We start from the raw sequence: 14,440 nt of genomic DNA on the forward strand, positions 1-14,440 counted from the left end.
CTTGGTATTAATAATTATATTAAATATTAAATTTAGTGTCATACATGCTTTCATAATTTTTTTAAATTTAATTTTTAATTTGTTCAATTACTACAAACACCTGTTAAAGAAAATTTAAATTATGTTACATATAGTGCACCCTATGTCACAATCAAAACAATGCAAATAGATGAAGTTGTCAAAGACAGAAAAACTAATAAAAAAGTAATATAGGGAAAACTGGTAAACGATTGTAGATAGAAGAAACTGCAACACAAAAATTTCACAAGAGAAATTTACAGAAAACTGCATTTAAAAGTTTGTTAAGTCTCTAAAAACTATAAAAAGGTTTATTTTTATAGAAATATTTGAAAGGTGAAATAGTAGAGAGGATTAAGAGTTTAAAAGCGCTGCTTGCAAACACTGCAAAGGCAAGCAGAAATACGAAGTGAAAAAAATATGGCTTGTGCAGCAACTTCTGGCAAAGAAACGAAGACTGCAGTGAATACTTCAAATGGTAATACAAGTGTAATTGGATCGAGCGGTGTTGGAAATACAAATACTGTTGGTGCAGCCGGATTAGTGAATAGTGCAGGGGGCGGCGGTACGGTAGCTGGTGCCACGACAGGTGCTGGCGTAGCGGGAGGAACGGGTGCTGGCAGTTCCGTAGGCGGGGCGGGCAATGGTGGCGGTGTTAGTGGCAGTAGTGGCGTTGCGGGAGCCAACGGTTCTTCCGGTGGAGCTACGGGCAATTCGAATGCTAATCGACAGGCACGTTTCGCCATGGAAGGTGTTGGTGCACGTGTAATACGTGGCCCGGATTGGAAGTGGGGCAAGCAGGTATGTCACACATTTTAAGTAAAATTTTAAACTCCTTTTTCTGAAGTCTGCGTTTTTAATGTTTAAAATATAATGCATAAAATGTAAACAAAAATGTTTAAATTGTGTTTCGTGTGCCATAAAGAAATTACCACTGACAACCTAAGAAATTATAATACAAACTACAGTTCGTATATGTTAAAATAGCTAAATTAATCGATTAACGATAATTAGCTTATTCACTCAAATTTTAAAGTTGTCTGTTAATTACTCATGATTTGTAGCGCCAGCGGCAAACATCCGCTTGTTTTGTGCATCAAATTTTAGGTCACTTCATTAATATTATGTTTTTTGTAAAATGATGTAACTTTAAGCAACATTGATGACTTATACAGCTGAGTTGATAAAAGTTAGTATAACATTCTATTTTGTTTAATTTTACAACAAATAGACATATCTACACAACGTGAACGACGTATATTTTATAGAACCTTATCTTTACAAAAATCTATTTATTAATTAGTGATTTCAATCTGAAGTTTTTTTTTAGTAATAATCACTTTAATTAGAAACCATAATGTTTTGTGCGTAATTTACATTTTTTTAAATTAATATAATAATCCCCGTAAATTAAATTATATGTATAAAAGTCAAATATGTATATGCTTTATCAGGCGATGAGATTCATTCCGTATTCCATATTAAATCAATTTGCTTTCATGTTATTTAATATATTTGTTTTACTGACATTTAATAAATAACGGTATCAGTAGATGCTGGATGCTTCTCACGAAATAAATATTTTAAATGCCATAATCTTTATAAAACAAAAATAAGAAAATAAAAATAAAAAAAAACAACGCTACCGGCACGCGGAGCTGTCTAGCTTACAACGCCATCGTCGTAAAGCTTTATTATCTCTCTATAAGCAGACTTGTGGATTGAGTTACGTGCTGCTTGTTGTTGATACGACAATGTCAGCTACAACTCATTAAATTTTCATTTCCATTTCAATTTTCGCTATCGCCCAGCGTCAAGTGCTCCTCAGTTGACTACGGTGTTGACGAGATGCACAACAACGCGAATATTCGCTGATGTGTCTTAATATTTTATAAGTTGAATATCGCTGCACTGTACTACGCGCTATAAAGTTGAAAAAAAAAATTTACGGAAAATCCGGTAGTGTTTTTTTTTTTTTGAATCGCTGCAATATGCGTAATTACAACTATCGTGTTATAATATCTGTAGGTTAAAAGCTCTGCTATTTATATCTCTATAATTAGAATCATTTAAAAAATCATAACACAATTATCATTTCAAAACAGGATGGTGGTGAAGGTCACGTAGGCACCGTACGCAATTTTGAATCTTCCGAAGAGGTCGTTGTCGTTTGGGACAATGGCACTGCGGCCAATTATCGCTGTGCCGGCGCCTATGATCTACGCATTTTGGATAGCGCACCGACCGGCATCAAGCATGATGGCACTATGTGCGATACCTGTCGTCAGCAGCCCATTTTCGGTATACGTTGGAAGTGTGCCGAATGTATTAATTACGATCTGTGTTCGATCTGTTATCACGGGGATAAGCATCATTTGCGTCATCGCTTCTATCGTATCGCCACACCAGGTGGCGAGCGTATCATGTTAGAGCCACGACGCAAATCGAAGAAAGTGGCAGTGCGCGGCATATTTCCGGGTGCACGTGTAGTACGTGGCGTCGACTGGCAGTGGGAGGATCAAGATGGTGGTGTGCTGCGACGTGGCAAAGTGAATGAAATACAAGATTGGTCCTCAGCATCGCCGCGTTCAGCCGCCTATGTGGTGTGGGATAATGGCGCAAAGAATTTGTATCGTGTTGGTTTCGAGGGCATGGCGGATTTGAAGGTATAAAATGATAATAATATTATCCAACGGTATACTGACATTTATTTTAATTTTTCCCTAAAGGTCGTTAACGATGCCAAAGGCAATACGGTTTATCGCGATCACTTACCGTTATTGGGTGAAAATGGCCCTGGCAAGGGACCACATGGTTTTCAGATTGGTGATAAAGTCACCGTTGATTTGGATTTAGAAATTGTGCAGTCATTGCAACATGGTCACGGCGGTTGGACTGATGGCATGTTCGAGTGTCTCAATAATCCCGGCATTGTGGTCGGTATCGACGAAGATCACGATATTGTGGTTGCCTATAATTCGGGCAATCGTTGGACTTTCAATCCCGCAGTATTGACAAAAGTATCCTCACCCACAACAGCGCCACCAGAGTTCCAAGTGGGTGATATAGTGAAGATCTGCTCCGATGTGGAGAGTATTAAGATGTTGCAACGCGGCCATGGTGAATGGGCAGATGCTATGCAGTTGGTGAGTTTTCAAATTATTAATTTTCTTTTAGTTTTTTTTTATTATTTTTTAAATTTTTAATTATTATTTAATTTTTATTATTATTATTTTTTAAATTTTTAATTATTTTTATTTTTATTAATATTATTTTTTAAATTTTTAATTATTTTTATTTTTATTAATATTATTTTTTAAATTTTTAATTATTTTTATTTTTATTATTATTATTTTTTAAATTTTTAATTATTTTTATTATTATTATTATTATTATTAATTATTACATAAATATAACTTTTTTTTTTAATTATATTGGATTTTTTTGATACAAATATATGTAATTATTATGAATTATATATATTTAAAAAAATTTATGGATTTTGAATTAATTGCAATTTAATTTTGTTTAATTTTTGTTAGACACTTGGCAAATTGGGCCGCGTACAACAAGTTTATCACGATAATGATTTGAAGGTGGAAGTGGGCAACACCTCATGGACATATAATCCGTTAGCCGTCACTAAAGTGGTGCGTGCATAAACAAACAAAAGCAATAATATAAACTGAAAATAAACATTACTCTCCTTCAATACATTTCAGGCTTCTGCATCTGCTGATGGCAGCTGTGTGCCAGTCATTTCGAGCGGCGAACGCTTGTCAGCTATATTAAAGAAACTTTTCGAACCGAATGTGTCCGGTGATGCCACCGAGGAATTTGTTAAAGCCGCCGCAAATGGTTATGCAGTGAGTTTGCCTATAAAATTTCCAAAATTTTTGTGAAAACCTAACCTCTTTTAATCGACAGTCACGCTGTGAGGAGTACCTCGCTGGCAATGTGCAGGCGGCTACATCCACCGCGGCCGGTGCAGCCGCTGCTGCCACACAAGCCACCGTACCCGATGTGAATGGTGTATTCGCCGGTCACACAGCACTGCAGGCCGCCAGTCAAAACGGCCACACCGATGTCATACAAGTGTTGTTGCGTCACAATGTCGATGTTGAGATCGAGGATAAAGATGGCGATCGCGCCGTACATCATGCTGCTTTCGGCGATGAGCCAGCAGTGATTGAAATACTCTCCAAGGCAGGCGCTGATTTGAATGCGCGCAATAAACGCCGTCAGACAGCGCTGCATATTGCGGTCAATAAGGGGCACTTGAATGTGGTCAAGACTTTACTCTCCTTGGGCTGTCATCCGAGTTTGCAGGATTCCGAAGGTGATACACCACTGCACGATGCCATATCAAAGGAACATGATGAAATGCTTTCGCTATTGCTTGACTATGGCGCAGACATAACGCTCACCAACAATAACGGTTTCAATGCGCTGCACCATGCCGCACTCAAGGGTAATCCGAGCGCTATGAAAATATTACTCACCAAAACGAATCGTCCGTGGATTGTGGAGGAGAAAAAGGATGACGGCTATACGGCGCTGCATTTGGCCGCCTTGAATAATCACGTCGAAATCGCTGAGTTGCTCGTGCACATGGGCAAGGCGAATATGGATCGGCAAAATGTGAACTTGCAGACCGCTTTGCATTTGGCCGTCGAGCGTCAGCATGTGCAAATTGTTAAGCTGCTTGTGCAGGAGGGTGCCAATTTGAACATACCAGATAAAGATGGCGATACGCCACTACATGAGGCATTGCGTCATCATACACTGTCGCAGCTGAAGCAGTTGCAAGATGTCGAAGGTTTTGGCAAGCTATTGATGGGGCTACGTAATCCGAATAATAAAAAGGCCTCTGCATCGATTGCCTGCTTCCTCGCAGCGAATGGCGCTGATTTAACGCTGAAGAATCGTAAATTACAAACACCACTTGATCTGTGTCCCGATCCGAATTTGTGTAAAACACTCGTCAAATGCTACAATGATCGTAAAACCGATGATCCCGAATTGCCAGGCAATGTGGCCGGCACCAGCTTGAATGCGCGCGCACGCGCACTCGCTACACCAGCCAGCGTTATGGGTGGCGCTAACAGTGGCGTTGGCAGTTTGAACTCTTTGGCGGTGTCTGTGGTGGGCGCTGCTGGCGGTGTTGGTGGTGGTGGTGGTGCTGGTGGCGGCGTTGGTGTTGCCGCCATAACGTCCAGTATGCACCAATCCGTTGCAGCTAATCTGCCATTGGGCACGGTAATGAAGGGTGGCGCTGTAAGCGGTGTTGGTATGAACAGCGTTGCGGCTGATGTGCGCAATAGCAATACAAGTGGTGGCTTAAATAGTTTGGCTAATGATCTGTCGCAATCGTTGCATGCCGCCAGTGATGCCGTGAAGCAGTCCACCTTGGAGGAGTGTCTTGTTTGCTCGGATGCCAAGCGCGATACGGTGTTTAAGGTATACTTTTTGAAACTAAATATTTATTGTCAGATATCATTTTATTAAAATAATTTTTTTTTTGTTCCAAACAGCCCTGCGGCCATGTGTGTTGCTGTGACACTTGTGCACCGCGCGTCAAAAAGTGTCTCATTTGTCGCGAAACCGTTACATCACGTGAGAAAATCGACGAATGCTTGGTGTGCTCCGATCGACGTGCTTCCATATTCTTCCGTCCATGCGGTCATATGGTCGCATGCGAAAATTGCTCGGGTCTCATGAAGAAATGCGTGCTTTGTCGCACACAAATCGAAGAGATGCTGCCGTTCTCACTATGCTGTGGCGGCGCTGGCATTGCCGAGAAGGTAAGGCAACAAATTAAGATTTCTTCTTCATTCAATGTGGAATTTCTTCATTGATTATATGTTCACTCACTTTTTTTTTCTCATTACACACAGGTACATGGCGTTGGTCATTGCTTAACCGATGACAAGTCCAATGAAATGCATTGCGTCAATACTTCAGGTCATGGTGTGGCCATGAATAATACCGTGCCTGGCGCTATGAGCACACCCGTCGCCAGCGCCAATCAACTGAACAGTCAAAACAATATTTTGGCTGCTGGCAATGCTGCTGCTGCTGGCGCCACAGCAAGCGCCGCCAGTGTGCTGTTGGCACCATCCAATGTCAATAACTTTCAAATGGACGATGTGCAGAAACTCAAGCAGCAATTGCAGGATATCAAGGAGCAGGTACGCTTTAGAATTATAATTTATACTCTTTTTTATACTCTCGCGACTCTCCCATTTTTGTACATATCTCGCACACCAATAAAGATATATAGACCGACAACATACAAATAGGTAAAATCGGTTAATAATAACGCCCTCCTCCCATACTGAGGTTATGTTGAAAATTACTAAAGTGTGTTAACTCACTAACGAAAACACTAAATTTTGCAAAAGAAATGCCAGAAAGAATGAAAAATGGAAAATGGGCGTGGCGTCGCCCACTTATGGGCGACAAATCATATTTTAGAAACTACTCGACCGATTTTAATGAAATTCGATATATAGAATTTTCTTAACATCGTGCTGGCACGGATGAAAAATGTGCGAAATCGGTTCACAACTACGCCTACTTCTCATATATCTCAATTTTGAATTCCATCTGATTCATTAACTTTATAAGGTTCTTTTTTATACCGATGATGATAGTGGAATAAAACTTTATACAAATACTGTATTTTAATTGTGACATCACTTGTGAAAAAATGATCAAAATCGGACTATAAATTTTCAAGACCCCGACTATCGAACATGAAGAACTAAGTGTCTAAGGGTAATTTTTCAGCGAAAATATCAGTAAAAGTTTAAGATATTTTAATTTAATTCAGAGGGAATCTTTTTTCTGCTAATAGTGCGCGTCTGTACCAAAAATGTTTAAAATCGGGTCATAACTTCGCCTAGCTCCCATATACCTAATTGTAGGTTTTTCAAAATTACGCTGGGCTTTATTCCGCATATATTGGTTAGTATGTGAGATATCTTTGCCAAATTATGTGAGCGAATAGTTTTGCATATAGTGTGGTGAAATTGAGTCAAATCGGTTCAGGAATGATCTCAGCCCTCATATGCTATATATGATGATTTTCGTTATTCTATCGGAGTTAATGCCGAATATATAGGTCAAATTGTGTGTTATCTTAATAAAAATATAGCAATAAATTGCGAGAGTATAAAATGTTTGGTTGCGCCCGAACTTAGTCTTTCCTTACTTGTTTTTTTTTTTTTTTTTTAATTTTATATAATATATTTAAATTTTCGTGCTTTTTTATTGCAGACAATGTGTCCCGTTTGCTTTGATCGCATCAAGAATATGGTATTTCTTTGTGGTCATGGCACTTGCCAAATGTGCGGCGATCAGATTGATGGTTGTCCGATTTGCCGTAAAACTGTGGAGAAGCGTATATTGCTCTTTTAAGCAAACAAACAACAACAACAACAAAATATTATATTATTATTCTCATATATATATATCATCTTTAACTGCGCTTCGAAATTCACCACTCCTCCTCTGTATATCAAGCGTCTACTCAGCTATTTTTCCAAACCCTGCAACATTTACCACCAACAATTGCATTACATATGCATGCGTTGTGTACTCTATACAACTGAAATTTTCTGTATTTGCCACTCAATACGCGAATACTATATGCTATAAATCGTCTGTATTTCTATAAACTCGTATAAACTTTATATGCATAATGGATAAATGTATTAAAAACGTACATAAAAGGTTAATTTCTTGTGCAATTTATACACAAAATGTACTAATATTTTATACTCACCACATCATCAGCTCATGCGTATTATTACAAATTACATACATACATATATATTTTACTAAACACGTAATTAGTTGCTACATAGCGCTTAGAAAGTTAAAAATTCTAATAAACCACACTTGCACACACTCATATACATATGTACATTTGTATGTATATTTTGTGTAGCACAACTGCCTTAGTATTTGTTGCTTCCAGCATATTTAGTTGCTTACGTTTAGTTCTACATTAAATATGATACATTACATATAATACATAATATATGTGCCTTATATGTATTTAGATGCATAAAAAAACATATATATATACATCCTCGAGATACTCCTTTATTTTTACTAATTGATACATTCCTTTATTTCGCTTTTAGTATTTAAGCACGATTTTTTAAATGTAATGATTTTAATATACCAATATACCTTACGAATTAGTTTGCTTCCTTTTATAACTGTACACGCATTTACTGACGTAGTGAATAAACTGAATGCAAAGTAAACAAAAAAAATACACAAAAATAATTATTTTTCTCAATTTTTGGTTTGAAAATGTACGTAGAAGTGTTTGTAGCACTGCACAACAGCCTAAAGGTAGGCAACACTTATTTTGTAAGTGAAATTACCATCAACTGAGTAAGTATATAAGCGAGAAGGAATTTTTATACATACACCAACGTTAATTTGAACTGAAAAAGTACCAAGACAATTATAAAAGTCAGCCTAAAGGTAGGCAACACTTATTTTTTATATAAAATTTCCGTCAATTGAATGTGTGTATAAACGAAAAGGAATTTATATACATACTATTATGCTAGTTTGGATCGAAAAAGGTTCAAAAAACATTAGGTTTGTGAGAATTATAAAAGCCAGCCTAGAGATAGGCAACACGTATTTTTCATGTGAAATTACCATAAACTAAGTAAGTGTATTAAGGAATGGAATTTATATATGTACTCTGATGTTAGTTTGAACTGAAAAAGGGTTCAAGAAACATTAGTTTTTGTGACAATTATAAAAGTCAGCCTAAATGTAGGCAACATTTATTTTTTATGTGAAATTACCGTCAACTGAGTACGTATATAAAAGAAAAGGAATTTATATATATACTATGATGCTAGTTTTGACCGAAAAAGGTTTAAAAGACATTAGTTTTACCGATAACTAAAATTTATCCTAAATATAGGCAAAACTAATTTTTATGTGAAGTCATCAACTGGGTATGTACATATATAAGCGAGAAGGAATTTATATACGTACTCCCATGTTAGTTGGAACTGAAAAAGGATCAAGAAACATTAGATTTTGTGACAATTATAAAAAGCCAGCCTAAAAGTAGGCAACACTTATAGTTTTTCTATGTAATTACCGTAAAATGAGTAAGTATATAAACGAGAATGAATTTATATACATATTCCGACGTTAATTAGACTGAAAGAAATTCAAGAAACCTTCGATTTTATGACATTTACAAAAATTAGCCTAAATATAGGCAACACTTTTTTTTCGAAATTAACGTAAAATGAGTACGTATATAAACGAGGTTTTTAGATATATTCTGGCATTAGTTTGGACTGAAAGAAGATCAAGAAACTTTAGGTTTTGTGACAATTATAAAAATTTGCCTAAAGGTAGGCAACATTTTTTTTTATGTGAAAAAATAAAAATCAATCACAAAATAGTTTATACATATATAAGTCGTATATATTTATTTCACTTACAAATTACAAACATTTATACAATACATTTACATAATAACTTGTTGCATGGAGGGAATTTTTTTTATTTTTACAGAAATAATAGTGCTTAAAGCCGAATGAATACTTTTTTTCTTATTGTGTGTGTCTTTTTTTACTGTAACTTTTAAATTTATATAAATATAGTGTGCACTTCATATCAATTTACAGTTTCCAATTTCAAGCAAATCTTTAAATCCATATTCAAATCAGGTTTGTATTTATTGATTAGCCGCAGTAAATTTAGCTTTTTATGCTTGGAATTATTCGACTCCAACTCATAAAGTGTGGATAAATTTACCAATAAGCTCTCATTCAGCGATTTTTGCGGATTCAAATTGATGGCGTGTTCGAATAGTTTGATAGCATCTTTTAGTTTGCCCTCATATAGCAGGCAAACACCCATGTTATTTAGTATCATTGTGTTGCCGGATTCTAAGTGTAAAGCCTTTTGGAAAATCGCATAAGCGCCACGGAAATCATTTTCGGCTACGGTAATTAGACCTTTGTCGACCAAGTCACGTAAGTCCGCTGTGGAATTGCTGTAAGCATAAAATTATTTAAAAGTTTTATTGTAAATACACTTTTTTAATTACATTTCGCGCATGCGACGCGCCTCGGCAAATTTTTGTTCAGCACCAAATATGTCACCAATTTGCAGGTAAATGCGTCCCCATGCCGAATACAAGGCGCGACGTTCTTCTTTACTTAAATCATTCTTTTCCAATATCATGCCGCGTATGATGTCATCAATTAAATTGAACTTTTTCATCTAGTAGTAACATAATTATTGATGTTTTTAAATTACAACAACAAAAATATTATTTCCAAAACTTACTATCAGCGCACAATTGACTATGGCATGTAGCACACGCATCTCACGACGCCACCAAAATTGCTCAGCTTCTTTAGGCTCACGTCCGCTGAAATATCTACGTATTTCATTACATATCACATACAGTTCGGAGAGTCGATCTAAACCCAAGTGTGGATTATTCAAATAAATGGGCAACTCAGCGAGTAGTAAACGAAATGAGAAGCAAGCTATCGAACCCGTTTTGCCATTATACATTTCGGGGTAGAACTAAGAAAGGCAAAAAAATTGCATAAACAATAAAAACTTATTAAAAATATTTTTTGTACCTCATAGTAAACATCCGGACGATTGAGCTGTTCGAATGGTTCTGCTTCCGCCTGTAAAAGTTCGAATTCACCCAGTTTAGCTAACAAGGCCAAGCGTGTGAACCATAACTGCAGTGAGTGTGGTGAATGTTTGGCCGGTTGTCCTGCACGTCCATAACCCTGTCCATAAATTGTCAATAAACGTCCAGTTAGATTTACTGCCGCACGGTAGCAACCTGCGCTGATTAAGGTACGCAAACCACGCTCATCCTGTGTAACACTGTCTATGCCGAGTATATCGCGTTGTGACAACTCAGCTTCGCCTAAATGTTTCAGCACTGCCTCGGCTATTAAGTCCGGCTGCAGAAAGAATAATATATAGCATTAAATTACATATTACATATCATTTGCATTTTATTTACCAAATCATTTGGCGTTTGTATGCCCGGTGTTGTTAGCAATGGCGGACGTACACCACCATGCTCACTAGTTGCTGGCTCCCAGAAATTTCGTACATACTCTGAAACTTTGAGATCATCTTCACCGTCCAAAGCGTTCTCTACATATTCCGGCGCTTTAAAAGCACCGCTAAATGTATGCGCTGTCAAATTGCTCGGTGCTGGTTGCGGTTTTTGATTTGTACGTGGCGGTGCTACTGGTGCTGTGCCGGTAACGTTGTCTACTATGTATTTGAAATATACAAATACAATTTGATATTACATTTATTGTATTTATTGTACTTACCACTATCCTTCTGTGTGCTGTTGTTTGCCAATTCATCAAAAAAGCTTGGCGGATCATCTGCGAAATATTGGCTAAGACTAGGATTTGATTGCATTGCACTTTTGGAATCCATTTCACTGTCTTAAATTTTAATTAATTAAATTAAATTTTAGTATATTCTTTTATATTGAGGATATATCCAACTATAATCGAGTTAAAATTGCGTTTTCTATTTTCAATGCAAACAAATAACAGCTGCCAACGCTGTATTAGCTGCTACGATTTGAGCTTCTTATTATGCAGACATTCACTATAAAATCAAGTATTTATTTGTTTTTGCTTTTGAGAATTAGAAGTCAAAAATGAATTAATAAGATATTGAAAATAATTATTTCTATAAAAATGGATTTATTACAAATTTTTATAAAAATGTATAAAAATTATCGATAATTTGCATATTTACTCGAACTTTGTATATCGATTTGCTTTCTATCGCTTTTGTGTATAAACAGCTGTTCGGAAGAAGTTTGTGAAATAAAGGTAAACGGAATTGATTGCATATACCATTGGATTGCAATTTTGAATTTGAGTGCAGTGATATTTTTGTTTTCTTCTACAATTATATATATAAATATTTTTATAATTGTAATAGTTAATAATAAATCAGCGTTAAAATGGAAGGTGATCGACGGGTACATACTAAATTGCTTGATTTAAATTTGGATTGCATGCTGCGTATTCTAAATTATTGTACTGAAGAGGATTTATTAAATTTGTGTCGTGTACACCGTCATCTACGAAATATAATCGACAAGTATATATTCTATGTGAAAACACTGGATGTACTTATGTGTGGACATCGGGATTGTACGCGTATAAATAAAAGGTATTCAGTAGTTCTAATAAGTACAATTTGGACATAAGTATAATTTTTATATAAATATTATAGGTCATACTATTCCTCAATTTCCTATGTAACACGCTTTCACATAGCGCGAAATTGGTTACATGGCCGATATAGAGAGTACGAGTATTATAATCATAGGCAAATGTTTCCCACTAAAATACTGCTGGAACGGGATTTACTATATGTAAGCCATTTGGATTATTTGCGTGTATATGCGCGTGCCAACCACGAACCAGTGCAACGTAGGTACTTACAAGAAATATCTACTGGTTCACGTGGTGATATATCAAGTTTCGCAAAAAAGGGAGATACAATATTTGGTGGTCGTGTTACGGGTAATTGTTATATTTGGGAAGATGGTATTGTACATGAACAACAATTGCATCGCGTTAAGGAATATTTACACTGTGTAGACTTCGAAGATGACATATATGTGACCAGTACAAATGTTTGCGCCAAACTCTGGCGTCGCACAAACGAATTGGGCCTAATTTATTTAGAACCATTCGCAGAGATGCCGCAGGAATATAAAGTCTTAAGATTAGCTGAAGGTGGCGAACGTCTATATGGCGGCCTATACACCGATGTAGACAGATATGCATTGCGTGAATTCGATGTGGAAAGGTAACTTGACAAATAGTATATTCCCTGAACATATTACTTATTTATTTCAATCAATGTTTGTAGCGGCAAGGAAACTGTGTTAAACTCAAATACACTTTCTATATATGATTTACTCATTAAGGATGAGCACGTTATATTCACAGCCAATTTTGATACCACCTGCCGCATGTACGATCGCCGTTCGAATAGAGATGAAGCCGTATTTGAAGATCCCTTTGATTCGTCCTTCTACTGTTTAGAATATGATGGTGTGTATGGGCTGCTGTGTGGCGCCAAATATCATGCGCGTGTCAATTTGTATGATATACGTATGCCAAAAACATACCAACAACTGTACTTTCCACGTCGCAGTAAAAGGGCGAGAAATCTAAGTTCGCCCGTATATAGCTTAGCCTGTGATAATCGTTACCTCTTTATTGCAACTGATCAAAACATACGTGTGTTTGACTTTAAAGAGAATTGTGCTGAAAGCCGGGACTATCGTAATATATTCGATGACAAACGTAGTTTTCGTTCACTGCAATAGTAATCTAATGTAAACTATATCTAATACGAATATTGAATTGAAGTCGCTCTTTTTGTACTCAAATAAGTTGCTTCAGTTGTATTTTTAATTTATAATTTATTTATAATATTTTTTGAGCCAAGTATTCTTTGCCATTTCATTCTTTTAGTCTGATTTATAACCAGTCCATTATTATTTGCTTAAGTATGAAGCATATTAAATATAAATGTTTATTGCACAAAGTGCCACAAAAATAGTTTTAATAGTTTATACTAGCCGTTACAACAACATAGATAGTATTAAATATTTTTTTTATACATTCAAAGACTTAAAAAGTTAATAAAGCTTATGCACTCAAGTCATAAACAATGAAATTTAATATATATATATACGTATATGCCTATGTGTATGTAGAAATAGTGTAGAATTTTGAAATTTTATGAAAATATATACTTAAAAGATATAGTCATATGTTTTGTATAGTTGCAACAAATTTAAATGAAATTGATTGTAAATAAACAATAAATATATGCATATGTATAAAGCACAGTGATGCAATTACTGATAACCTTTTAAAAGTTTAAGTAAAAAACATATTGCTTTCAAATGTTAATAAATGCAAATAAGTTTCCAAAATAAATTTTTTAACTGTGTTTTATTTTCCACAAATATTTATTTTAATTTTGAAAAAAGAAATTCCACAGTACACAAAAAAAATATATATTTTTTTTAACATAAAACATTTAATTTGTTACTACTGACGCATAACAAATATTTTTAATAATATTTAAGCATATCTTGATAAAAATTTTAATTAATTTTTTTATTATTATTTAATTTTCATACTTAATTTTTTTATTTTTAAATCATGCCTATCTATGTAATTTTCATTGAATTTCATAATAACAATATAAAATAATAATTATGAAACCTTATTTTAAGCATATTTATGCATTTACTTGTCTGTATATTTGTAACTCTGTATATTTAGATCGAACGTTAAATATATGATATCCAGTATGCTTTCTC

The 14,440-nt window shown here is 35.4% G+C and overlaps 3 protein-coding genes across 5 annotated transcripts; 2 read left to right on the forward strand and 1 right to left on the reverse strand.

The window, feature by feature from the left end:
- The first annotated feature begins 146 nt into the window (after nucleotides 1-146).
- LOC105209490 (E3 ubiquitin-protein ligase mind-bomb) lies at nucleotides 147-7,917 on the forward strand. Of its 2 annotated transcripts, none has more exons than XM_011179907.3 (9): nucleotides 147-819; nucleotides 2,124-2,684; nucleotides 2,748-3,164; nucleotides 3,561-3,668; nucleotides 3,741-3,884; nucleotides 3,946-5,478; nucleotides 5,553-5,822; nucleotides 5,916-6,209; nucleotides 7,300-7,917. In XM_011179907.3, the coding sequence occupies exons 1-9, from the start codon at nucleotides 439-441 to the stop codon at nucleotides 7,438-7,440; spliced, it is 3,849 nt and encodes a 1,282-aa protein (XP_011178209.2). In that variant the 5' UTR covers nucleotides 147-438; the 3' UTR covers nucleotides 7,441-7,917. The 2 variants fall into 2 exon arrangements, with proteins under 2 accessions (XP_011178209.2, XP_054086213.1); XM_054230238.1 differs by lacking the exon at nucleotides 147-819 and adding an exon at nucleotides 1,759-2,042.
- A 1,556-nt stretch (nucleotides 7,918-9,473) lies between these two features.
- Nucleotides 9,474-11,662, reverse strand: LOC105209506 (trafficking protein particle complex subunit 12). 2 transcript variants are annotated; one of them, XM_011179935.3, is made up of 6 exons: nucleotides 11,397-11,662; nucleotides 11,075-11,331; nucleotides 10,674-11,012; nucleotides 10,369-10,614; nucleotides 10,127-10,302; nucleotides 9,474-10,072 (listed from the first exon to the last, which is right to left on the reverse strand). In XM_011179935.3, the coding sequence occupies exons 1-6, from the start codon at nucleotides 11,506-11,508 to the stop codon at nucleotides 9,691-9,693; spliced, it is 1,512 nt and encodes a 503-aa protein (XP_011178237.2). In that variant the 5' UTR covers nucleotides 11,509-11,662; the 3' UTR covers nucleotides 9,474-9,690. The 2 variants fall into 2 exon arrangements, with proteins under 2 accessions (XP_011178237.2, XP_011178228.2); XM_011179926.3 differs by having other exon boundaries at nucleotides 11,075-11,334.
- Nucleotides 11,663-11,790: 128 nt separating this feature from the next.
- Nucleotides 11,791-14,051, forward strand: LOC105209523 (F-box/WD repeat-containing protein 4). Its single transcript, XM_011179955.3, has 4 exons — nucleotides 11,791-11,915; nucleotides 12,028-12,261; nucleotides 12,325-12,906; nucleotides 12,970-14,051. The coding sequence occupies exons 2-4, from the start codon at nucleotides 12,050-12,052 to the stop codon at nucleotides 13,430-13,432; spliced, it is 1,257 nt and encodes a 418-aa protein (XP_011178257.2). The 5' UTR covers nucleotides 11,791-11,915; nucleotides 12,028-12,049; the 3' UTR covers nucleotides 13,433-14,051.
- Nucleotides 14,052-14,440: the final 389 nt, after the last annotated feature.

This window comes from Zeugodacus cucurbitae, chromosome 4 (assembly GCF_028554725.1).
Source record: "Zeugodacus cucurbitae isolate PBARC_wt_2022May chromosome 4, idZeuCucr1.2, whole genome shotgun sequence".
Classification (NCBI taxonomy): Eukaryota; Metazoa; Arthropoda; class Insecta; order Diptera; family Tephritidae; genus Zeugodacus; species Zeugodacus cucurbitae.

Excerpts from the sequence above, each read along its gene's own strand:
- LOC105209490 (XM_011179907.3), top strand. The coding sequence starts at position 439 with ATGGCTTGTGCAGCAACTTCTGGCAAAGAAACGAAGACTGCAGTGAAT. Across the intron at positions 3,669-3,740 it reads CGTTAGCCGTCACTAAAGTG|GCTTCTGCATCTGCTGATGG; the intron begins GTGCGTGCATAA and ends AATACATTTCAG. Across the intron at positions 6,210-7,299 it reads TGCAGGATATCAAGGAGCAG|ACAATGTGTCCCGTTTGCTT; the intron begins GTACGCTTTAGA and ends TTTTTATTGCAG.
- LOC105209523 (XM_011179955.3), top strand. The coding sequence starts at position 12,050 with ATGGAAGGTGATCGACGGGTACATACTAAATTGCTTGATTTAAATTTG. Across the intron at positions 12,262-12,324 it reads TGTACGCGTATAAATAAAAG|GTCATACTATTCCTCAATTT; the intron begins GTATTCAGTAGT and ends TAAATATTATAG. Across the intron at positions 12,907-12,969 it reads CGTGAATTCGATGTGGAAAG|CGGCAAGGAAACTGTGTTAA; the intron begins GTAACTTGACAA and ends CAATGTTTGTAG.
- LOC105209506 (XM_011179926.3), bottom strand. The coding sequence starts at position 11,508 with ATGGATTCCAAAAGTGCAATGCAATCAAATCCTAGTCTTAGCCAATAT. Across the intron at positions 11,013-11,074 it reads TACAAACGCCAAATGATTTG|CCGGACTTAATAGCCGAGGC; the intron begins GTAAATAAAATG and ends TTCTTTCTGCAG. Across the intron at positions 10,615-10,673 it reads GTCCGGATGTTTACTATGAG|TTCTACCCCGAAATGTATAA; the intron begins GTACAAAAAATA and ends TGCCTTTCTTAG.